This window comes from Bufo bufo, chromosome 2, assembly GCF_905171765.1.
Source record: "Bufo bufo chromosome 2, aBufBuf1.1, whole genome shotgun sequence".
Lineage (NCBI taxonomy): Eukaryota > Metazoa > Chordata > Amphibia > Anura > Bufonidae > Bufo > Bufo bufo.
This window is the reverse complement of record NC_053390.1, coordinates 130,662,691-130,689,617: the sequence shown is the minus strand read 5'-3', so window position 1 is coordinate 130,689,617 and position 26,927 is coordinate 130,662,691. Positions and strand designations below refer to the sequence as shown.

At 43.6% G+C, this 26,927-nt stretch overlaps 1 protein-coding gene across 1 annotated transcript in view; it reads right to left on the bottom strand.

The window, feature by feature from the left end:
• Positions 1-26,927, bottom strand: part of LOC120992503 (saccharopine dehydrogenase-like oxidoreductase) — a 117,934-nt gene that overhangs the window by 75,872 nt on the left and 15,135 nt on the right. Inside the window, exons 4-5 of the mRNA XM_040421518.1 lie at positions 16,444-16,573; positions 14,938-14,987 (exon numbers count right to left, since the gene is read on the bottom strand). Coding sequence (XP_040277452.1) covers positions 14,938-14,987; positions 16,444-16,573 — 180 coding nt within the window. The remainder of the gene's footprint in view (positions 1-14,937; positions 14,988-16,443; positions 16,574-26,927) is intronic.

Here is a 26,927-nt window from a genome sequence, read left to right as displayed (position 1 = left end):
CTGCAACCTAAATTCACCATGGAGCCCTAGCCTTACTATGCTACATCATGGTCCTAACAGATAGAACTTCTCTTTAGAATAGTTATCTATCTATATATAGGCACATATGAAAACTATGTCCACCTGCGCCAGGCAATGGCCACACGATTTTAGGTAGTTATTAGCTTTTACGACAAGGTTAGTTAAAGGGGTAATCCTACAAAAAGCATCAATACGCTTTGAATAGGCCATTTAAAATAAAGTATTATTGCCCCCTGCTGTTTCTCATGTGGCTGACATTCTGGTCCACCTTCTCCTGCATTCATTAGTGGACTAGACATGCTCAGTATCTTCCCTGCACCCTTCCTACTGGTGTAGCAATCTCACAGTAAACCAGGTGAAGCGGTCCAGACACCTTTCATTCACTCAGCCCTGCTTCTAAATTCATAGAAGAATGCGGCTATATCTCTTCCTAGACAGTGGAAGAGAAAACTGAGGGAGGACACTGCATAAGATAGTGCTTAATTTATTAATGGTATCACCATGTTCTATGCAGGAGAGGAAGACGTGAGAAGGGGTTAACAAAAGCTGCCTGCACTCCTGGGAGATGAAGGTGCTTGATTGTCACATGTGATGAGCTGCTGCCCACCCACAAAAAGTAAAGAAATAAACAGCTGCAAATAAGGGTGAAAATTACACTAGTGAGCAACATTTCTTCCATTGATAAAGCTAAAATAATGGTTTCCATAAAAGATTTTTTTTTAAATTAGTGGGATAACCCCTTTAAATGCTATGGACAATTTATTTAGGATTGCATTTTATTTATTTTGGGCAAGATTATTATTTTTTAATTGGTCTTTATTAAAAACATTTTCAGCAGTTTTTGTGATACATGCAGTTACATACATGCAGGTTTTGGAGACTGGCCCTCCTGAGTTCTGTCAGTTGAAGCCTAATTTCTGATCTCCTGACCCCAAACACTTATAGGGGTTGTCCAGGCTTTTACCATTGATGAGCTAACCTCAGGATAGGTCATCAGTATCAGAGGGGCAGGGTCCAATCAGCTGTATGAGGAGACGGTGCGCACTGAGGAGCCAGCAGCGGACACGAAAGGAGAATGGAGATGGCATGTGCGCACTGTGCTCTCAGTCTCCTCATGCAGCTAATCACGGGGGGTGCTGGGTGTCGGACCCCCCGCCGATCTGATATTGATGACCTATCCTAAGGATAGGTCATCTATAGTAAAAGCCCAGACAACCCCTTTAACCACCTCAGCCCCCAGTGCTTAAACACCCTGAAAGACCAGGCCACTTTTTACACTTCTGACCTACACTACTTTCACCGTTTATTGCTCGGTCATGCAACTTACCACCCAAATGAATTTTACCTCCTTTTCTTCTCACTAATAGAGCTTTCATTTGCTGGTATTTCATTGCTGCTGACATTTTTACTTTTTTTGTTATTAATCGAAATTTAACGATTTTTTTGCAAAAAAATGTCATTTTTCACTTTCAGTTGTAAAATTTTGCAAAAAAAAACGAGATCCATATATAAATTTTGCTCTAAATTTATTGTTCTACATGTCTTTGATAAAAAAAAAATGTTTGGGTAAAAAAAAATGTGTGATCAATGACAGGGGGGTGATCAGGGAGTCTATATGGGGTGATCACCACAGTCATTGATCACGCCCCTGTAAGGCTCCATTCAGACGTCCGTGTGCGTTTTGCGGATCCGATCCATCTATCAGTGGATCCGTAAAAATCATGCGGACGTCTGAATGGAGCTTTACAGGGGTGTGATCAATGACAGGGGGGTAATCAATGACAGGGGGGTGATCAGGGAGTCTATATGGGGTGATCACCACAGTCATTGCTCACGCCCCTGTAAGGCTCCATTCAGATGTCCGTATGCGTTTTGCGGATCTGATCCATCTATCAGTGGATCCGTAAAAATCATGCGGACGTCTGAATGGAGCTTTACAGGGGTGTGATCAATGACAGCGGGGTAATCAATGACAGGGGGGTGATCAGGGAGTCTATATGGGGTGATCACCACAGTCATTGATCACGCCCCTGCAAGGCTCCATTCAGACGTCCGTGTGCGTTTTGCGGATCCGATCCATCTATCAGTGGATCCGTAAAAATCATGCGGACGTCTAAATGGAGCCTTGCAGGGGCGTGATCAATGACTGTGGTGATCACCCCATATAGACTCCCTGATCACCCCCCTGTCATTGATTACCCCCCTGTCATTGATCACACCCCTGTAAAGCTCCATTCAGACGTCCGCATGATTTTTACGGATCCACTGATAGATGGATCAGATCCGCAAAACGCATACGGACATCTGAATGGAGCCTTACAGGGGCGTGAGCAATGACTGTGGTGATCACCCCATATAGACTCCCTGATCAACCCCCTGTCATTGATTACCCCGCTGTCATTGATCACACCCCTGTAAAGCTCCATTCAGACGTCCGCATGATTTTTACGGATCCACTGATAGATGGATCAGATCATGCGGACGTCTGAATGGAGCTTTACAGGGGTGTGATCAATGACAGGGGGGTAATCAATGACAGGGGGGTGATCAGGGAGTCTATATGGGGTGATCACCACAGTCATTGATCACGCCCCTGCAAGGCTCCATTCAGACGTCCGTGTGCGTTTTGCGGATCCGATCCATCTATCAGTGGATCCGTAAAAATCATGCGGACGTCTAAATGGAGCTTTACAGGGGGGTGATCAATGACAGGGGGGTAATCAATGACAGGGGGGTGATCAGGGAGTCTATATGGGGTGATCAGGAGTGATCAAGGGTGAATAAGGGGTTAATAAGTGACGGGGGGGGGGTGTAGTGTAGTGTGGTGCTTGGTGGGACTTTACTGAGCTACCTGTGTCCTCTGGTGGTCGATCCAAACAAAGGGGACCACCAGAGGACCAGGTAGCAGGTATATTAGACGCTGTTATCAAAACAGCGTCTAATATACCTGTTAGGGGTTAAAAAAAATCACATCTCCAGCCTGCCAGCGAACGATCGCCGCTGGCAGGCTGGAGATCCACTTTCTTACCTTCCGTTCCTGTGAGCGCGCGCGCCTGTGTGCGCGCGTTCACAGGAAATCTCGGCTATCGCGAGAGGACGCGCCGGCGCGTCCAGGAGGAATGAATCAACCACCTCCATGACGCGTCTGTGCGTACAGCGGTCCGGAGGTGGTTAAGTCATATTCTTATCAGTTTGATAAGAGTTTAGCTATAATGAGTGTTTATGAGTTCAGGAGATCAGAGACAAGGTTTCACATACGCCGTCAGCTGACAGAACTCAGGAGGGACAGTCTACAAATTTTTAACCGCATGCATTACAAAAACTGCTAAAATTGTTTTAATAAAGACTAATTTAAAAAATGATTTTTAGTCCAAAATGAGTAAAATGCTATCATAAAAAATTGCTCCAAATTGCTCCAGCGCTGTACATGGCCGGCAGGTCTCCGCTGTTTCATAGAGCAGAGACCTGCGGCTAATTACTGTAATCGGCAATAATGCCAAGCCGTGATCAAGTGAGATCACGGCATCTAAATGCGCAAAAACCCAAAAGCTTGCGTTTCTGGGCTATCGATGCCCCATGTGGCCAATGTGGGCATCGGTAGTTGCGTTGAACACTGTAAGTCTCGCTGGCGAGGCTTATAGTGTTCATGCTGCAATTGTTATTTTGGCAAACAGATGGCAGGCCAGGATAAGAAATGTACAATCTGCAGTCCAAAACTCATTTTAAAAATCCCTGATAGCACAAATTGAAAAATAAAAAAACTGAATATTTTAAAACATATAAAAAAAAAAAAAAAAAAAAAGTTTAAATCACCACCCTTTACGTATAATAAAAAAAATACCTAAATAACAATAAATATAAACTTCCTGGGTATCACCGCAACCGAAAACACCCGTACTATCAAAACCTAAAAAATTATTTCCAATACGGAAAATGGCGTAATGAAAAAAAGGGTCAAAATGACCGATTTGTCATTTTTTCATTGCTTTTCTTGATCCAAAAAATGTAATAAAATGTGATCAAAAAGTCACACACAGTCTAAAATGGTATCAATAAAAACTACGGATTGTCCTGCAAGAAAATGAGCCCCCACACAGCTCAGTATACATAAGTATATAAAAGTTATGGGGGTCAGAATATGGTGATATAAAAAAAATTTTTTTTCCAAGTTTACATTTATTATTACACTATTTAGACATAAAAAAACCTGCACATATGGGGTTTCGTTGTAATCGTACTGACCCAGAGAATAAAGGGAATGGGTCAGTTTTGCCACAAACAAAACGCTGTGAGAGCAAAATCCGTAAAACAGTGGAGGAATTGCGTTATTTTTCCAATTCCACCCTATTTGGAATTTTTCTACCACTTCCCACTACATTTTATGCCACAATTAATGTTGGCATTAAAAATTTCAACTTTTCCTGCAAAAAATAAGCCCTCAAACAATGGAAATATAAAAGAGTGACTCAAGGAAACGGAATAAAAATTAAAACGCAAAAACGAAAAAAACTCTAGTAGTGACAGTGTTAATCACATTTGCTACCACGTTTCCAGGGTATCATAAAAACTTGTACACCAGTTTTTTGGTATACAAAGTCTCACTTTTTTGCGCAAACATTTTACAACATTTTATGTTTCTGGCTGCTCTCTGTTCTTTAAAGGGATTCTGTCACCAAGTTTTAGGCTATAGAGTAGGGATCGACCGATTATCGGTTTGGCCGATATTATCGGCCGATATTCATGTTTTTGCAAGTTATCGGTATCGGCATCTAAACTGCCGATACCACCGATAATGCTTACGCCGCCCGCCACCCTCTGCCCGCCGCCCGCTGCATGTGCCCGTCCGAAGTCAGTCCGGCCATGTCTTTCGGCTGCCAGTGCCAACTATCGCGGGACTACAGGAGAGACTACGCTTGTGGGCGTGTCTGCCTTCAACGTGCCGAACGGAACTCCGTAGCAGACGCTGACGTCATTGGAGGCGGTCACAGTGTTGGGCAGAGGCGAGAACCAGAGTGCCTGCGGCTGCCACCATTACAGTCTAGTCTAGACTCCATATACAGTTGTGCCATGGTAAAATAAATACGTGCGCCGTCATATTTTTCCTACGATCTGAATCACCTTATATACCTCAGGCTCATATACTATTATACAGTGTGTTATATCATGTATTCTATACCTCGACCGTGCTACATCATACACAGTGCCACATTATATAGTATGTAATTGTATTGTAATGCGTGTATGATGTAGTATGAGGTATATATAATACATATAACACACTGTATATGTGTTATATGAGGTATATAACACAGTATATGATGGTATACTATTATCAGGTATATAAGGACTCTAAGGAGTGTATGATAATAGTATGAGCGAGGTATATGATATATAACACTGTATGTGTGTAATATAATGAGGTATATATAAGGACTCCTATACCTCATTATATTACACACATACAGTGTGTTATATTATATCATATACCTCGCTCATACTACATCATACACTCCTTAGAGTCTTTATATACCTGATAATAGTATACCTATACATAGTTGTGTTATATATACCTCATGCTATTATACATATACAGTGTGTTATATATGTATTATATACCTCATACTACATCATACACACATTACAATTACATACTATAATGTGTGTATGATGTAGTATGAATATGAGGTATATAATACACACAGTATATGTATAATAGTATGACTATGAGGTATATATATATATATATATATAACACACATATATTATGTATACTATTATCAGGTATATAAGGACTTTAAGGAGAGTATGATGTAGTTATGACTTGAGCGAGGTATTATACACTGTATATGTGTAATATGAGGTATGTATAAGGCCTCATGTACACGACCTTGGTGTGTTTTGTGGTCCGCAAAACACGGATGGCGTCTGTGCACGTTCTGCAATTTGCGGAACGGCACGGACACTCAGCCTTTAATATAACTGCCTATTCTTGTCCGCAAAGCGCAGACAATAGGACAGGTTATATATTTTTTTCGCGGGGCCATGGAAGGTAGCAACGGATGCGGACAGAACACGGAGTGCTGTCTGCATCTTTTGCGGCCCCATTGAAGTTAATGGGTATGCATCTGAGCTGCCAAAAATGCGGCTTGGATGCGGACCAAAACAGCTATGTGTGCATGCCATGAAGCCTAAGAAGTGTATGATGTAGTATGAGGTTTAACACACTGTATATGTGAGGTATATATATATTTAATATAGTATACCTCATTATATTATACATATACAGTTACAGACTACAGTGTTATATATATATATATACACACACACCTCAGCTCATATACTACATCATACACTCCACCTCACAAGCTTTTATTGTTCTATATATATTTTACTCCCCCCTCAATTCCACATATTTCTTGCGCGCTGTTCCTTAATCTGTACTGTTCCTAAAAGGCTAATAGCACTAGTAGTCATGTTACCCTCTTCTTTCAATGCAGGTGGATGCACAAAGAAAAAATAAAAGTATAGTCTGGGACTATTTTAGTCAACCCTCCCCAGGACGGGCAATGTGCAACACATGCAAAATCAATGTGAGCATGGGATCTGCAACTGCAAAAACAAAGAATACATCAAATCTTTGGACCCATCTAAGAATTAATCATGTTGAATTATTTAATAACGCAGAAAAAGAAAGGGAATCATCTCAAACACCAACTTTACTCCAGCCAAAAATAAAAGACCTATTTCAGAAACACACAAAGTGGCAAAATTCCGATGAAAGATCCCAACTTCTGGACAGAGCAATCACAGAGATGATGGTTACTGATAACCAGCCATTTACAATGGTGTCTGACTCTGGCTTTAAGCGCTTGATGTCCATAGTTGAGCCAAGGTACACGCTGAAAAATGAAAAGTTTTACAGAACGGAAATGCTGCCAAAGATTCATCACAAGGTGGTTCAGAAAGTGAAAACAATGTTACAGCCAGAGAACGCTGGCAATTCACTCTCATTCACTACCGACTGCTGGTCTGGATCAACAGAATCACTAATGAGTCTTACGTGTCACTTCATTGATAATGGATGGACAAAAAGGCAGTTGGTGTTGAACACAAAGGTGATGCAAGGATCCCACACTGGCGAGTACATTAAAGAAATGTTTCTAGGCATGCTTGATGACTGGGGGATAACCAAAGATCGAGTGATGCTTGTGCTTCGAGACAGCGGAGCAAACATGGTGAAAGGAATGAAGCTTGCTGAAGTGTCAGATCTCAGCTGCATGGCACACACCCTGCAACTTGTAGTAAATGATGGTCTGTCAAGCCAGAGAGCTGTGATCGACATAATTGCAATGCTAAAGAAGTGCGCAAGTCATTTCCACCATTCATTCATTGCCAAGCACCGACTGAGGTGCATTCAGTCAGACCTTGGCCTGCCCCAAAACAGCCTGATTCAGGCTGTTCCAACACGGTGGAACTCCACACTCCATATGCTACAAAGAATGCTGGAACAGAAGCGAGCTCTTAGCATCTACGCCGGTGAACATGGAGGATATTCCTGCCCTAATGCTGATCAGTGGGAGATTGTAGCAAATCTGATTCAGACCCTCCTCCCAATAGAGGAAGTGACCCTAGAGGTTAGCCATAACGACTCAAGTGTGTCATCCGTCATTCCATGTGTGAGAGTGCTGAAGATGCTTCTTCAAGAGAATGAAGGGCCCACTACACGAGGCATTAAAACGCTTAGGGAGGTCATGAAGGAAAGCCTCAACAAACGTTTTTTGAAGTATGAAGAGAATATAAACGTAGTGTTGGCATGTCTTTTAGATCCTCGATTCAAACATCATGCTTTCTCTTCTGATAATGTATTGAGCAAGGCAAAAGAATGGCTGACAGAAGATATGCAAAAGGAGGTGCAGGTTCTAGAAAGGTCACATCTGGAAGAGCCTGATGTTACTAGTCTGGAAGAGCCTACTACTAGTACTACTAGTCTGGAAGAGCAGGTTGATGATGCCACAGAAACATACAAATTCCCAAAAAGGAAACACATGGAAAAAAGGCTTAAACATGGCCAAGTTGATGCCATGTTCAGCGTTTTATTGGGGCCTCATGTAGAGGATTCTCTAACTATACCAAAAATCTGCCTTGATGATGAGCTTCATCTTTATTTGAAAGAACCAGTGATCAATAGAAAGGACAATCCACTTGAGTGGTGGAAAGAAAATGAGGCACGCTTTAAAACCCTTGCTTCTTATGCCAGAAGATACCTTTGCTCTCCACCCTCCTCTGTACCTAGTGAGCGTGTTTTTAGTGAAGTCTCAGCAATCTACGAAAGGAACAGAAGCCGTTTAACAGGAGAGCATGCAGAAATGTTGTGCTTTCTGCACTACAATGTACTCCTTCTCAACTGGAAGTATTGAAGAAATTCTAAATATTCTCTCATTGTGTACCAAGGCGGGCTCTCGGCACATAAATGTGAAAGGATAAATTCCAGCACTGGAAAAATTTACCGTTGCACTTGCATTGTATTTATTTTTAATTTCATATCACAGGTTTCATCTTGTGGACATCACCTCCCACCATAACAGGTTGACATGTTTCGAATGTCCAGGAGGTTACAACTTAGGCTACTTTCACACTTTCGTTTTTCTTTTCCGGCATAGAGTTCCATCACAGGGGCTCTATACCAGAAAAGAACTAATCAGTTTTATCCTAATGCATTCTGAATTGAGAGCAATCCGTTCAGGATGCATCAGGATGTCTTCAGTTCAATCTTTTTGACTGATCAGGACAGAGATAAAACCGCAGCATGCTACGGTTTTATCTCCGGCCAAAAAAACTGGCGACGGAACTGCCTACCGGATTTCTCTGCCGCAAGTGTGAAAGTAGCCTAAGAACGCTACAGTTTGAAACATGTCAACCTGTGGTGGTGGGAGGTGAATCAGGTGATGTCCACATTTGAACATTGTTGTTCTTTCTTGTTAGTTGTTACCTTTTGACTGATATTTAAAGAAAAAGAAGTGGTACAATTTGTTGTATTTGACTAGTATCACCAATGAAAAAGAAAGATTTACAAAAAAATCTAAATGTTAACAATAAACATGTTAATTTAACAGCAGATTTGTGTAGGATTTTTTTTTTTCTAAAAAAAAAACAAAAACTGAATATCGGTATAAATTATCGGCTATCGGCCTGAAAGTTCACAGATTATCGGTATCGGTCCTAAAAAATTAATATCGGTCGATCCCTACTATAGAGCTGCGGACATGCACGGCTAGATCGCCGCTAGCATGTCCGCAATATACCTGTCCTATAGGGCTGTGTGCTTTTATTTTCTTTAAAAAAGGATTTTAGAGTTATGTAAATTAGTCTTGTAAGGTGCCCAAGGGTCTGTACGAACCTTCCTGGTGCCCAGCCACGCCCGCCTGTGAAGGAGCCCAGCACCGCTTATGTCCTCCGAATCTCCTCCTTTCGTCACCGATAGATTGCCGCGAGCTCGCGCTTGCGCAGTGCCGGTATAGTGTTCCTTCCCTGTGCTGGCATCAGCCTCAGGGAAGGAACTGCGCATCGCGAGATTACGGCAATCTATCGTGACGAAAGGAGGAGATTCGGAGGACATAGGCGGTGCTGGGCTCCTTCACAGGCGGGCGTGGCTGGGCACCAGGAAGGTTCGTACAGACCCTTGGGCACCTTACAAGACTAATTTACATATCTCTAAAATCCTTTTTTAAAGAAAATAAAAGCACACAGCCCTATAGGACAGGAATATTGCGGACATGCTAGCGGCGATCTAGCTGTGCATGTCCGTATCTCTATAGCCTAAAACTTGGTGACAGAATCCCTTTAACCATTCCCTATTAGTGATGGACGAACATCGGCCTGGGACGTTTCCGAAAGCGCGATTGCGATCAAATGTTTGCGAACCACACATTCGCGGCGGGCCTCATTCACTTTAATGGCAGGCGAACCTGAAAAACCTTCAGGTCATATTTGTAGCCACCAAATACTTAAAGTGCACAAATAGTCCCACAACATGGACAGTGACATACCAGAGGAGGATAAATGGCAAAAATTCCCACAAAAAATATGTATTTTAATCAGGGGCCATTTTTATGCGTCGTAAAGGGAAACTCTCAAAAATGTGCCCTGCTGGAGCCTAGAAAAGTGATATTTTAGGTCATGGGAGTAAAGGCCTAAAAGCCATGGCCGTGTAAGATCTTCTAAAATGGCCAGAGATTTTCCTGGCCTACCGTAAGACGTCCTGGACCCCAGGGTATTTGGCAATGAATCTCTGCACAACTAAGTTCAGGATGTGTGCCATGCACGGCACGTGTGTCATTTTGCCCTGTTTCAGCGCCCTCAGCAGATTGACACCATTGTCGCACGCCACTTTACCAACTGTTAAATTGAGTGGGGTTAGCCACTGATCGGCCTGTGATCGCAGAGCTGAAAGCAGCACAGGACCGGTGTGGTTCTTGGCTTCCAGGTCCAACAGCCACAGCACAGCATGGCAACGTCTCACATGGCACATCGAATAGGTTCTGGGGAGCTTGAGGTGTGCAGCAGAAGAGGTGGTAGCAGTGGAAAAGGAGGAGTCAGCCAAGGAGGAGACGGAGGATGGAGTAGAAGAAGAGGCAGGCCTGCATGCAATCCATGGCGGTAACACCAAATCCACATGGATGCCACGGATTACATGCTTGACGGCCATCAGAAGGTTAACCCAGTGGGCAGTAAAAGTTATGTACCTTCCCTGCCTGTGTTTGCTAGACCACGAGTCTGTGGTCAGATGTATCTTGGCACCGACACTGTGTGCCAGAGATATATTCAATTGCCGCTGAACGTGGCCATATAGTTCTGGGATGCCCTTCTGGGAGAAATATTTCTTTCCGGAGACCTTCCATTGCGGTGTACCAATGGCCACAAATTTTGTAAAGGCGTCCGGGTCCACCAGTTTATATGGCAGTAGCTGGTGGGCTAGCTGTTCCGACAAGCCATCGGTCAGCCATTGGGTAAGAGGGTTATCCAGCGTCATCAACTTTTTACGCTCGAACATTTGGAGGACAAATCAGAGGAGAAGGAGAAGAGGCAGGACGTGGAGCGCCGGGAGTGTGGCTTTGTAGGTTCTGACGGAGTTGCTCCCAGTTGGCTCGGTAATGGGAGGCCAGGTGCCTTCTTAAGGTGGTCGTCCCTAGGTGAGTGTTGGGCTTACCGAGACTTATGCGTTGACAGCACAGGCTGCAGATGGTAACACTATTGACAAAATGGTAACACTATGCTTGAAAAAGGCTATCACTAAGCCAAAATGTTGCATCTGGAATAAAATTCCACCTTTTGGACGTGCTGTCTCCATTTTTTTATTTTTTGGACATCCATGATGGTAACACTATTGTCAGCAGCTGACACGTTAAAAAAAGTCCACATTGCGGAGCCATGTGCCGGTGTCCTTGGAGCGCCAGATGTGACCGTGCATGGTGGATGGCAAGTTCTGCCTGCTTTTCCTCCTTCTCCTCCCTATCTGCTGCTCTGTCTCTACCTCTGAACTCCTCTCCTCTTCCTCTCTTGTAGGCACCCAAGTGACGTCCATCGACATGTCGTCGTCGTCACCTTCACCACCACTGACATTAGAGATCTCGGAGTAGGCAGTAACAGTGGGGACCACTCTCCTTGGGCTGATCTGGGTACTGTCGTCATACCGCTGGGTGGCGGCCGTTGCTACCTCCTCTTCCTCATCGGATATCGATGCACAGCCATTTTTGGCAAGGTCTGGTAATGGATGGGAAAATAATTCCTCTGACTCGAGTGGAGGGGCTATGGTGGTGGTGGTGTCTTTGAGGGTGCACACGGCAGAGAGGGAGAAGGGGGCAGATAACAGAGGATGAGGAGGGTGCAGAAGCGTAAGGCTGAGTGAGCCACTCAACCAACTCTGGTGCGTCCTTTGACGTAATCGCACCCACCTTCTCCAACTTCCCGACCCCTACCACCCCTTCAGAACGGCCTGACTCTTTCTCTGCCTATATGTGGCCACAGAATGAGAAAGGCGCTCATAGGGTAAATAGGTAAAGATGAAACAGCGTTCTTCAATTTAAGGTGAATATGTGCTGCTCACCTGTTTAGGTTGCACCGATTGGGTGCAACTGTGATGAAGGTCCGCTGGATTAACTAGGTATCAGGTTGGAGCTGCCGTGTCCAAAAGAACCAAGGGCGAGGGCAAAGTCGCCACTTCGTTAATTACTAGAAATACTGACGGTGCCCGTCACGACTTTTGTGGTCTGACGAGCTGGTGGACGTGAGGCGCAAATCACAACCGGATTTGACAAGTACGGGATTATTGAGAGACAACGCGTTTCGGGGTGCGCAGGACCCCTCTATCAAGTCTACAAGAAACATAAATTATAACAAAAAAGTATATACATGTACAATTTGTACTCAAAGGGGGGGGATTTTTGTAGGTATTAAAAGCGAGGGTTTGATAAAACTCAATAATAATGATACTCGAAAATAAGGGATAAGAATAATATGAAGAGTGGAAATATCTTAAGTGGTAGAATGGAATAAAAAGTGCTATGTTCAAAAGACAAAATGTAGAAGAGAAGAAAAATACAATGATACTAAATATATATATATATATATATATATATATATATATATACTGTATAACTCAATATTTATTGCCCTGATTCTGTAGTGTACAGAAACAGCCCATATGTGGTCGTAAACTGCTATATGGGCACACGGCAGGGCGCAGAAGGAAAGGAACGCCATATGGTTTTTGGAGGGCAGATTTCACTGAGATAATTTTAAGCTGCAATGTCACATTTGAGGACCCCCCTGATGCACCCCTAGAGTAGAAACTCCAAAAAAGGACCCCATTTTGGCAACTACGGGATAAGGTGGCAGTTTTGTTGGTACTATTTTAGGGTACATATGATTTTTGGTTGCTTGTTATAACACTTTTTGTGATGTAAGGTGACAAAAAATAGCGTTTTTTACAGTTTTTATTAAAAAAATTTTTACGGTGTTTACCTGAGGGGTTAGTTCATGTGATATTTTTATACAGCAGGTTCTTACGGACGTGGCGATACCTAATATGTATACTTTATTTTATGTTTATTTATATCTGTAAAGAATAAATCAAGACAACTGGACGTACTGTAGATTTCTTGAAAACGTTTCACTCGTTCTTCCAACAAGCTTTCTCAATTCTGAGTGACTGTACAAGAATTCTCTGGGAATAAATATGTAACTGAATCAACATCTGGTAATTATACCCAGCATGGGGTCAGAGGTCATTATACCCAGCATGGGGTCAAAGGTGTTGATTCCATTATCCTAATTGGAGTCAGTAGGTGATAAATACTTCCCAGAAAAAGGTGTCAAGACAGCATTGTATGTGGCAGACAATAGATGTTTAACCCCCCCCCCCCCCGCCTCTATTTAAGCTTGGCTTCTCCATTTTTACGTAGATGGCCTCCTTCACACAAAGGGTTGAATTTTGCAATCACACCAAGAACCATACCAATAGTTGATATTATTTCAGCCACTGAAGCCTCAATCCACAGACATATTCTGCGAGCCCTAGTTTTTTTTATTTTTTGGGTGATTGTCTTAGGTAGGATCAAATTTTTTGCGGGATTAGATGACAGTTTGGTACTATTTTGGGGTGTGTATGACTTTTTGATCACTTTGTATTACACTTTTTGTGATGTAAGGTGACAAAAAAATGTTTTTTTTTACACCGTTTTTATTTTATTATTTTAATGTTCACCGGAGGGGTTAGGTCATGTAGTATTTTTATATAGCAGGTTGTTACGGACCCGGGGATACCTAATATGTCTAATTTTTAAATTTTTTATACATTTAACACAATAAAAGCATTTTTGAAACAAAAAAAAAAAAAATCATGTTTTAGTGTCTCCATAGTCTGAGAGCCATAGAGTTTTTTTATTTTTGGGGTCATTGTCTTAGGTAGGGGCTCATTTTTTGTGGGATGAGGTGACGGTTAGATTGGTACTATTTTGGGGGGCATATGCTTTTTTGATTGCTTGGTGTTGCACTTGGCGATTTAAGGTGACAAAAAATGTTATTTTTTGCACTGTTTATTCTTTTTTTTATGGTGTTTACCTGAGGGGTTAGGTCATGTGATATTTTTATAGAGCCCGTCGACACGGATGCGGCGATACCTAATATGTCTACTTATTTTCCCTATTTAAATTTTTTTTGGGGGGGGGGGGGTCTGATCCCCTTTACAGCGCATTACAATACTTTGAAGTGGATTTGGGGTAAAGGGGCATGAACTAAATTGTAACCAAGATTGCACCACAATTCTGGCATAAAATTCTGTCTCAAACTAAACCAACCAATAAATAGTATAAAGCTAAACAAAAGTGTCTATCCCCTGCACCCAATTTCTCATCCAGCCAGAGCCGCTGTAATAAGTTTGTCGCATGTCTAGACCGCTTCTGCACGTTTACACCATCTATAGCATTGATGGTGAACCTTTTAGAGACCGAGTGCCCAAACTGCAACCCAAAACCCATGTATTAATCGCAAAGTGCCAACACGGCAATTTAACCTGAATACTGCAGTCCAATATAGTATATATTCCATGTACTTTATCAATAATAGCCTGCCTACATTCAGTGCCTGTACTGCTCATAGTGCGCCCTGCGCTGATGAATGGCAGGAAAATTCTAAGGCATATTGGTACATTATAGACTTTTTCCAGGGCCTGGGTGCCCACAGATAGGGCTCTGAGTGCCCCCTTTGGCACTTGTGCCATAGGTTCGCCACCACTGATCTATAGGATTAGTAAATCTGCATCAAAGATTTCTTGCCCTTTCCAAGAGAAATATTTCCCCGTCTATACATCAATGGCATTGTTTATTTTAATAAGTAATCAAATAAATCAATGAAACTAACCTCTGTTCCAGACTTGAAAGACAAAAAACTCTGTACAGCTGTCAGGGTTCCTGAGAATCAGAAAAAAAAATCCTTACATTTCTTTAGAATTATCCACATTCCACTGACCTTGCAAGCAATGTACGCAGTAACATAAAAACTATCACTCCAAAATAAAGAGAGCCTTCAAACAGTTCCGTGGATGGAAATATATAAAGTTATGGGAGTCAGAATGTGACAATGCAAAGAACAAACTTTTTTTTACGTGTTCCAGAGAACACAGGTAATAGGTCAGTTTTGCCGCAATTCAAATGCTGTAGAAATCAAACCCATAAAACTATGGGCCAATTGTCTCTTTTCCAACTTGGATTTTTTCCAGCTTCCCATTACGTTATATGCAAAAGTAAATGGTGAAATTAGAAAGTGCAACTTGTCCTGCTAAAAACAAGCCCTCATATGGCTATGTGATTGGAAAAATAAAAAAGTTATGTGTCTGGGAAGGAAGGTAGGGGGGGGTAAAAAATAGTCAATTGTTGTGTCCTCAAAATGTTAATAGGGCCTGGCCTGGAGTCCAGAATTTTACCGCACAAAAGCATACATAGGTCACCTACGGTATTAGGTTTAATTTTTTAGAAAAGAAACAATGGAAACTTTATTACAAATAATTATCAGCTAACTAAAGGGACGCTTCCATTAAAACATGTCACCACATATTAATAACCCCCATGGGAATATTTTTTCCATAAAAAACAGTAGATGGTCTTTAGGATATAATTTTTTGATCTCGCTCCATGTATACTAGTTCCTGTCCAGTGTCTGATACTTCCTCTTTGTCTGGACTTTTAGCATGGCAGAGTCTCACTTAAAGGGGTTATCCAAGAGATCATCAGAACTCCAGACGTGGCAGACCTGCACAGTTCATGATGCTCCCTGGTCCCCGCCGCTGGAATTGGTCCTTGTTGCTCCCACTCCGGTACTTCCACTCCCTTTTGCGCCGGCATCAACATCCGTCAACCAGGAGACATGTGACTGCCGCAGCCAGACACAGGGGCGACGTGCTCCACTTGTGTCACAGGGAGTGGAAGTACCAGAGCTGCAGCCACACAGACCAAATCCAGCGACGGGGACCAGGTGGGTATTATCAACTGTGGAGGTCTGCCACATCTGGAGGTCTGACTATCTCTTAGATAACATGTTTAACACTCTTGTAAGCCATAAGTCAGTCCATATATAAGAGACTGAATTAGAGCACAGCACCTCCCCTCTGCTATCCCAGTAGTGTGGCTGTCACATTATACTAATCAATGCAAGGTTCTTCTGTGGGCATCCTTATCTGCACCAATCAAGAGAACAACAGGGTTGTCATTCTCCACATATTATTACAATGAGAATTACCTTAGAGGTAAAACTCCCCTTATAGCAGAAAAACAATCTATAAATATTGAGTTTACAAAAAAAAAAAAAAAAACTTTTCTGATGAAGGGTCCATCTAATTTATGAAACCAAAATGTAACACATTATTAGTACCTTGTATACTGTTCCTGGTGAATAAAACCCCTAAATCAGCAGGAATGGAGTCAAATCCACTGCTTCCAACAACATAGACCCCATTGTCTGCTGCCTGCCTGTCATACTTCATGTACATTGACTCAAGAAACTGTGGAGAAGACAGAATTATTAAACAGGAAATTCACACTACAATACAATACTTATAGAAGCAGAATGCCATGGTCAGCATAATGCTGTGTTTATACTGCACTTGCCATGTACATCTCACATATAGGTTGAGAATGATTAGATTACACTTACCGGTAATCAGTTTTCTTTGAGCCTATGACAGCACCCCTGGAGAGACCGCCTCCACCTCCTCAGGACAGGAACAACATATCCTAATATCTCTATTATTATTTCTTTTTTTCTTTCTATATATATATATATATATATATATATATATATATATATATATACACATACACATACACACACATATACCTACACACACATACACACATACCCCTCTACGGAAGCTTTCTAGGGTCAGGAATTAACCGGGTGCTGTCATAGGCTCAAAGAAAACCGATTACCGGTAAGTGGAATCTAATCATTCTTTCTCGCCTATGACAGCACCCCTGGAGAATAGGCAAGAATTTGTCTAGGGTGGGACCACAGCCTGAAGTACTTTACTACCAAATGAAAGACCTTCATTAGAAGGTAACTGAAGTCTATAGTGCCTAAAAAATGTATGTGGAGAGCTCCAGGTAGCTGCCTTACAGATCTGCTCTATAGAGGCTGAAGTGTTCTCTGCCCATGATATGGAGACTGATCTCGTAGAATGAGCCCCAACTCCCGAGGGTGGAATAACCTCTTTAGAAGAGTAGGCTAAGGAAATGGCCTGTCTAATCCACCTAGCAATAGACTGAGAGGAGGCGGACAATCCTTTCCTTGCTCCCTGAAACAAAATTAACAAACGTGAGGAGAATATCCAAGACCTGTAGATATTGCAGGATAGTTATATTTCAAGACCCTTTGGACCCGGGATATTTAACAAATAATATAATTCAGATAGCCTTGGGCTACAAGAGTCCAGTTTCTGGTCAATTAAGGCTACTTTCACACTAGCGTTCGGGTGTCCGCTCGTGAGCTCCGTTTGAAGGGGCTCACGAGCGGCCCCGAACGCATCCGTCTGGCCCTAATGCATTCTCAGTGGAGGCGGATCCACTGAGAATGCATCCGCCTGCCAGCGCTCAGCCTCCGCTCCGCTCAGTGAGCGGACACCTGAACGCTGCTTGCAGCGTTCGGGTGTCCGCCTGGCTGTGCGGAGGCGAGCGGATACGTCCAGACTTATAATGGAAGTCAATGGGGACGGATCCGCTTGAAGATGACACTATATGGCTCAATCTTCAAGCGGATCCGTTCCCCATTGACTTTCAATGTAAAGTCTGAACGGATCCGCTCAGGCTACTTTCAGACTTAGAAAATTTTCTAAGTTATAATGCAGACGGATCCGTTCTGAACGGATGCAAACGTCTGCATTATCGGAGTGAATCCGTCTGATGGATCCGCTCCGAACGCTAGTGTGAAAGTAGCCTAAAGCGTAACATTTATTTCTTTAATTTAAAAATAATGCGAAACAGGAGAAAAAAAGAAGAAATAACGCTTTTAAAATGTAAAGGTGCTAAGTGGATACAAGCGGCAGAGAGATGGAGTTGTTACACCCATATGCCTCCTTTAAATGTATTCTTTTCCCTCTAGTTCCTTTTGTCAACACTTTCACCACTGCTGTGGCTTCATCAGGGGATGGAGCTACTGTCAACCATTGTCTACCGTTGACAGTAGCTCCATCCCCTAATGAAGCCACAGCAGTGGTGAAACATGTTGGGGGAGCTATACTTTGTGTTTTTTTAAATTAGGTGCATGAGGGATATTGTGTCTTAGTGGAGAGCACCTGCAGACTCTCCATATTTAGACACTTTAGTGGCAACAGTCGCATCAAATGTGGTGTAGATAGGGAATTATCCTAAAGCGACTGGTCAGGTGATCCTCCAATATGTGATACATTTAGTGTTGACAAAAGGAAATAGAGGGAAAAGAATACATTTAAAGGAGGCATATGGGTGTAACAACTCCATCTCTCTGCCGCTTGTATCCACATAGCACCTTTAAATTTTAAAAGCGTTATTTCTTCTTTTTTTCTCCTGTTTCGCATTATTTTTAAATAAAGAAATAAATGTTACACTTTAATTGACCAGAAACTGAAGTTTTGTAGCCCAAGGCTATCTGAATTATATTGCAGGATAGACCTCCTAACATCCAAGCAGTGGTATTCAGACTCCTTATTTTTTGGGGAAGCACAGAAGGAAGATAACACTATCTCCTGAAAACGTGAAGAGACATTTGGTAAAAAAGAAAGATCAGGCAAAATCACAACCCGATCCTCCAGAATCATCAAATAGGGAGGGTCAACCGAAAAGGCAGCAATCTCACTGACCCTTCTAGCCAAGTAATGGCCAGTAGGATGGCAAGCTTAAGGGTGAGCAACTTCAGGGAGATTTTATCAATAGGCTCGAAAGGGTCAGAAGTGAGAGCAGAGAGGACCAAGTTTAAATCCCAGGGGGTACTCTATTTTTACATACCAGAGATAATTTAGACACTGCTATTATAAATCTTTTAATCCAAGGATGAACTGCTAACTTAAACTTAAATAAGGCGCTTAAGGCTGAAACCTGGACCCTCAAAGTGCTAGGACTAAGTCATTTCTTCCACCCTTCTTGTAGGAAATCCAACACAAGCGGGATGTCGGGCGTCTCTAGAACATCCACAGGCCTTTTGGCGAATCTAAAAAAGGTCCTCCAAATCCTAAAGTAATTCTCGGAAGAGTGTCTACTACTTCCTCAGAGAGACCCCTACTCTTTAAAATCTCCTTTACAATAACCAGACAGTCAGGTGCAGATTTCTCACCTCTGGGTGAAAAACTGGACCCTGAGATAGAAGCTCCTGGGATTTTGGAAGTACCCAAGGTGTTGCTATTGACATTTTGCAGAGCCTGGAAAACCAAACCCTTCTCGGCCAAAAGGGAGCTATCACTATTACCGTGGCGTCCTCCTCTCTGATCTTTTTGAGGACCCTTGGAAGCAGCTTTAGTGGGGGAAAGGCATATAGAAGACCCTGCTTCCAAGACTGGGCCAGAGCATCCACCGCTCTCGGATGCTCCTCCGGAGAAAGAGAAAAGAAGACCTCTACTTTTCTGTTTGACCTGGTGGCAAAGAGATCTATCTCCGGGGTACCCCACAAAGCTGCTACTTTGTTGAAAATCCTCTGATCTAGGGACCATTCTCCCTGGTACAGACAATGACGACTGAGGTAGTCTGCTATCTTATTGTCTGAACCTCTTAGGTGAACTGCAGAAAGAGATAATAGAGAAGTTTCTGCTAGTTTGAAAGTCTGATAAGTTAGAGACATTAGGCCCTGAGCTCTTGCCCCTCCCTGTAAGTTGATATAAGCCACTGCTGTCGTGTTGTCCGAATACATTTTTAGATTTCTGCCCCTGATGATTGGAAGACTCTGTATCAAGGCTATCCTGATCGCGTCCAACTTCCTGAAATTGTGCGACTGGGAAAGAGAACTGCTGTCCCAATTGCCCTGCAACAGCATGGACTCCACATGGGCTCCCCAACCGGACAGGCTTGCATCCGTGGTTAAGGGGAGAACCACCTCCCTGGTCCAAGGAACTTCCCTCTGTAAGTTCTTTAAATCCATCCACCAGTCAAAGGAATCTAGGGTCTGGGAGGATAGAGACATCTCCATCTCCAGAGAGGGGAGACTCTTGTCCCAGTGCTGCAGGATCTTTAGCTGAAGAGACCTTGAATGATACTGGGCCGATTCCACTCCTGGAATGGCGGATGTCATGAGACCCAGTACCGACATGGCCTCTCTTATGGTGAATGACGTGGACGAATGAAGAAGCTGAACTCTTGACCTGATCAGTAAGGCTTTCTGCAGGGGTAGTAGGCATTTCTGGGAAGTGGAGTCCAGAATCATTGCCAGAAAACTGCATCTCTGGCTTGGGTATAAACTGGATTTTTCTAAGTTTATTTCCCAACCCAGCCTCTCTAGAACCTCCCTCAACCAGGCAATCTGACCCAGGAGAATCTGATCTGACCGGGCCACCAGTAGAAAATCGTTCAGGTATGGTATAATGATGATGTCCTGCTCCCTGACATGGGCCATCATCTCTGAAATAATCTTTGTAAAGACCCTCGGAGCCTGAGAGAGCCCGAATGGTAATGCTCGGAACTGAAGATGTAGAATTATCTTCTCTAACTGGACCGCTACCCTTAGAAACCTGTGGTGGCTGGGCTGAATGGGGACATGGTAGTATGTATCTCTCAGGTCTATTGTGGTCATGAAGCAGCCCGGGTAAAGATTGTTCACTACCGATCTGATGGACTCCATACAAAACCTCTCGTACTGCAAAAATTGGTTCAAACACTTCAAGTTTATTATGGTCCGAAACAAGCCATTTGGTTTTTTGACCAGAAAGAGAGTTGAATAAAATCCTTCTTTCCATTCCTGCTATGGAACACTTACTAGCACTTTTTTCTGTATTAGGGAAAAAACTTCTGAAACTATGGCAGAATGTTTTACAGGATCTGACCGGAAATCTTCCCTCTGGAACACTCTGGAACTTTAGTTTTAAGCCCTCCCCTATTACAGACTTTATCCAGGGGCTGTTGGAGATCCTCTGCCATTGGTGTACAAAGAGGGACAGACGACCCCCAACAGGAGCCCTGGCGTCATTGGGATTGCTTTTTTGAGGCATCTGACCCGGAAAAAATAAAACCCCTATTCTTTTTGTTTGGACCTGCAAACTGTCAAGCTCTTTCTTTCCTCTTAAAGGACCCATTGTTAAATCTGGGACGGAAGGATCTTTTGGGTGGCTGACTATCAGAGGGAAAGCCCTTTTTCTTGTCTGAAGCCTTTTACCAATAAATCCTCAAGAACAGGCCCAAACAAGAATTCTCCCTGACAAGGGATAGCGCACAGTTTTGCCTTGGAACTGGCGTCTCCTTTCCAGCCCTTTAACCAAATAGCCCGCCGGGAAGAGTTGGATAAGGCAGAGGCCCTAACGGAAAATCTAAAGGTATCCGCAGAAGCATCAGCTAAGAAATCCAAGGCGTTGTTTATAACAGGAAAGGAAAAAAGCAATTGCTCCCTAGGGGTACCCCCTTTAATGTGAGCCTCTAGCTCCCCCATCCACACTTTCATGGACCTAGCAACAGATGTAGCAGCAATGGCAGGTCTAAAAGTTGGCGCAGAGGCTTCCCAATTTTTCTTTAAATACACTTCTGCCCTTCTGTCCATTGGGTCCTTGAGTAAACCCATGTGCTCAAAGGGGAGCGCAGCTTTTTTGGACATTTTTACTACAGGGGCATCCAGTTTTGGGACGCTATCCCAAGGGGCAGACAATTCCTCATCGAACGGATACTTCCGCTTAACTGAAGAGGGAACAAAAAATTTCCTATCCGGTCTTTTCCATTCTCTAGCAATCAGCTCATGAATGTTCTTATGCACATCAAATATTTTCCTCTTCTTTGGGCCTAATCCTTCAAACATTGAATCCTGAACTGAATGCTGTGGCTTCTGATCCTCCAACCCCTTCGTAGCCCTAACCGCCTTTACCAAGGAGCTAATGTTCTCCACATGGAAAAGTGGTCTCCCTGTGGCCTCGTCTTCAGAAGAATCGTCTGATGACCCCCATTCTCCTTCTTCCTCCAGACCCAAAAGTATCTCACTGTCACTGGAGGGGGAGTCCTTAGCAGCAGTGGAAGAAGTCCCGGGACGGTGCTTTATCAAACCGCTAACCGAGCCTCTGACTTAGGCCTCATGCACACGACCGTTGTGTGCATCCGTGGCCGTTGTGCCGTTTTCCGTTTTTTTTCGCGGACCCATTGACTTTCAATGGGTCCGTGGAAAAAAAAAAACGGAAAATGCACCGTTTTGCAGCCGAGACCGTGATCCGTGTATCCTGTCCGTCAAAAAAATATGACCTGTCCTATTTTTTTGACGGACAACGGTTCACGGACCCATTCAAGTCAATGAGTCCGTGAAAGAACACGGATGCACACAAGATTGCCATCCGTGTCCGTGATCCGTGGCCGTAGGTTAGTTTTTATACAGACGGATCCGAAGATCCGTCTGCATAAAAGCTTTTTCATAGCTGAGTTTTCACTTCGTGAAAACTCAGAACCGACAGTATATTCTAACACAGAGGCGTTCCCATGGTGATGGGGACGCTTCAGGTTAGAATATACTAAAAGAACTGTGTACATGACTGCCCCCTGCCAGGCAGCAGGGGGCAGCCTCCCCTGTAGTTAACTCGTTGGTGGCCAGTGGCCCCCCCCCCTCCCTCCCCTGTAGTTAACTCGTTGGTGGCCAGTGGGCCCCCCCCCTCCCTCCCCTGTAGTTAACTCGTTGGTGGCCAGTGGGCCTTCTCCCCTCCCTCCCCCTCCTAATTAAAATCTCCATCCTATCATTGGTGGCAGCGGAGTGTACCGATCGGAGTCCCAGTTTAATCGCTGGGGCTCCGATCGGTAACCATGGCAACCAGGACGCTACTGAAGTCCCGGTTGCCATGGTTACTTAGCAATTTGTAGAACCATTATACTTACCTGCCTGCGAGCTGCGAGGTCTGCGTCCGGCCGGGAGCTCCTCCTACTGGTAAGTGACATGACCTGTCACTTACCAGTAGGAGGAGCGCCCGGCCGGAAGCAGACATCGCAGCTCGCAGGCAGGTAAGTATAATGGTTCTACAAATTGCTAAGTAACCATGGCAACCGGGACTGCAGTAGCGCCATGGTTACCGATCGGAGCCCCAGCGATTAAACTGGGACTCCGATCGGTACACTCCGCTGCCACCAATGATAGGATGGAGATTTTAATTAGGAGGGGGAGGGAGGGGAGAAGGCCCACTGGCCACCAACGAGTTAACTACAGGGGAGGGAGGGGGGGCCCACTGGCCACCAACGAGTTAACTACAGGGGAGGGAGGGGGGGGCCCACTGGCCACCAATGAGTTAACTACAGGGGAGGGAGGGGGGGCCCACTGGCCACCAATGAGTTAACTACAGGGGAGGGAGGGGGGCCGGCCGCACTGGCCACCAACGAGTTAACTACAGGGGAGGGAGGGGGGGCCCACTGGCCACCTATGAGTTAACTACAGGGGGGGGGGCTGCCCCCTGCTGCCTGGCAGCACCTGTCAGGCAGCAGGGGGCAGTCATGTACACAGTTCTTTTAGTATATTCTAACCTGAAGCGTCCCCATCACCATGGGAACGCCTCTGTGTTAGAATATACTGTCGGATTTGGGTTTCACGATGTAACTCAAATCCGACGGTATATTCTAACATAGAGGCGTTCCCATGGTGATGGGGACGCTTCAAGTTAAAATATACCATCGGATTGGAGAAAACTCCGATCCTATGGTATATTAACTCCTGACTTTACATTGAAAGTCAATGGGGGACGGATCCGTTTGAAATTGCACCATATTGTGTCAACGTCAAACGGATCCGTCGCCATTGACTTGCATTGTAATTCAGGACGGATCCGTTTGGCTCCGCACGGCCAGGCGGACACCAAAACGACTTTTTTTTCATGTCCGTGGATCCTCCAAAAATGAAGGAAGACCCACGGATGAAAAAACGGTCACGGATCACGGAAAAACGGAAGCCATTTTTGCGGACCGCAAAAAAATACGGTCGTGTGCATGAGGCCTTACTCACGTATCATTTGTTTAATGCTGTCCATTAAAGGGCTTCTGTCACCCCACTAAAATGTTTTTTTTTTGTTTTTTTTTTTACTTATAATTAGTGTTGATCACGAATATTCGAATTTCGAATTTTTATCGCGAATATAGGTACTTCGAAAATTTGCGAATATTTCTAATATAGTTATATATATTCGGAATTACGAATATTCAAATTTATTTTTTCCCTTTTTTTTTTTTTTTTTTTTTTTTTTTTATCAGTACACATGATCCCTCACTGCTTCTAGCTTTTGGGCCAATAAGAAGGCTGCAATATACTTGACTTTAGGAGTAGTAGTGTTTGCGAATTTTGCTCTATATTAGTTTTTTTCGAATATTCGCTATATTGCTATATATTCTTGTTTTAGAATATTACGAATATTAGAAAAAATTAAGTTATAGCAATATAGCGAATATTCGAAAAAAATCGAATATAGAGCAATTTAGCTAATATAGTGCTATAATCTTCTTTGTCTAATAGTTGTAAGTTGAAAATTCACAATAAAAATTTGAATCTGAAAATTCGAATTACGAAAATTCGCATATTACACAATCATTACCTTTCCGATTTTTCGAGTAAAAAAAAAAAAAAAAAAAAAAAAAAAAAAAAAAAAAATCGAGAATTTGCGAATATTCGACGAATATTCTACAAAATATTTGCGAATTCGAATATGACCCCTGCCGCTCATCACTACTTATAATCCCTATACTGCGATTTATGCATACATACTGTAATTAATCATTTTGCTTCAGCAGATTCTGTTAAAAACAGACTTTTAAAATATGCAAATTACCTTGCTACCAGCAAGTAGGGCGGCTACTTGCTGGTAGCAGCCGCATCCTCCTATCCTAAAGACGCCCCCTCCGCATGTTGATTGACAGGGCCAGCGGACGGGATCTTTCTCTGCTGGTCCTGTCTGCTATCAAGATCTCGCGCCTATGCCATAACGGTATTCAGTCGGCGCAGGCGCACTGAGAGGCGGACGCTCCTTCGGCCGCTCCATCCTCAATGCGCCTGCGCCGATGACGTCACATCTACACCCGGCGCAGGCGCATTGAGGAAGGAGCGGCCGAGCGAGCGTCCTCCTCTCAGTGCGCCTGCGCCGACTGAAGACAGGTACGGCGCAGGCGCCAGATTTTGAATGCAAACAGGGCCAGCAGAGAAAGATCCCGTCCGCTGGCCCTGTCGATCAACATGCGGAGGGGGCGTCTTTAGGATAGGAGGATGCGGCTGCTACCAGCAAGTAGCCGCCCTACTTGCTGGTAGCAAGGTAATTTGCATATTTTAAAAGTACGTTTCTAACAGAATCTGCTGAACTAAAATGATTAATTACAGTATGTATGCATAAATTGCAGTATAGGGATTATAAGTAACAAAAAAAAACAGTCTAGTGGGGTGACAGAAGCCCTTTAAAGACGGAGTTTCCTCCTCCATTAACTTGCTCATACAAACTTGACATATAGGTTTTGCCCAGGCAGAAGGGAGCTTCTTACATACACCACATCCACGCTCCTTTATTCTGGAGGTCTTCCTGGAAGACTCCTTTGATACCTAAGCAAAAAATTACCCCATGAGCATATACATAAATAATATTCATGCTGGGGTCAATCCCCTCTTACCCCACCCTGGTACCAAAGCATAATTTCACCTGGATGTGAAAGGTATGTGCTGCTGTATAGAGAGTACAGCAAAATGTCTTCAGTGCTAGTGTTTGTGGGGGGGGGGGGGGGGAAGGGGGGGGGGGCATCGGTCAACTTAGAGAATTGGGCAATATGCAATGGGGTTGGGCCCTGGATCTTTTGAGACCCTAGCAGCGCCCCTGGTGCTGCACATAACTAGCAGTACGGGTGTGATCAATGGGCTATTAGACAGCATCACACCACCACCTTATAAAAGCCAGCCTTCAGAATACCAAGCATCCATGCCCCTCATTCATGATAGGTGTGTGAGTAAGAGTATGGTCACAAGTCGCTAATTATGGCGCAAACCATACTTGCGACTTTTAGAGCTTCTTACCACTTTTCTAAAATGGAGATAAAAGGGATGGAGCTTGGCATGAGGGCGTATCACAGCCCATTGGATTTACTCTGGCTGAACAGGGTGCCAGAAATGCACTCAATTTATTAAGAGGCAAATGCAGAGAAAGCAGGGAGAAGGCCGCGGCGCTAATGTGAATGCTGATGCCTTCTCGAACAGCTGATCGGCGAGGGTCCCGGGTGTCAGACCCCCACCAATAAGATACTGATCATGATACCAATAAGATCATGAGGATAGACAATAGTATATGAAGACAGAAAAATGGATAGGAGAAAGGCACTCGCTATATGGGAATATATGGAATTTATTACACGGATGTCCACTTAAATACAGGAATGTCACACAATAATACAGTTAAAATATCAAAAATAAAATCACATAAAATAAGATTAAATGCCAAGATGGGCAACCATATATCCACTCTGATATATAGCCCGTAGGTTAACACTTGTGGATGTCCTTGCTAGATTGCACAAGCCTGTTACGTCGAAAAAAGCTCCAAGTTGTAGATAGATCGACGATAAACAGGATAATTGTAATATAGGTGAGATTCAATGTACAATATCACTGGTATGGAGCTAGTAAATCCACATTTGTTACAATGTCTCTCCTATATTGTAACGTACACATAAGTACAAGTAACACTGTGCAGTGCAGGATAGTCTATTTGC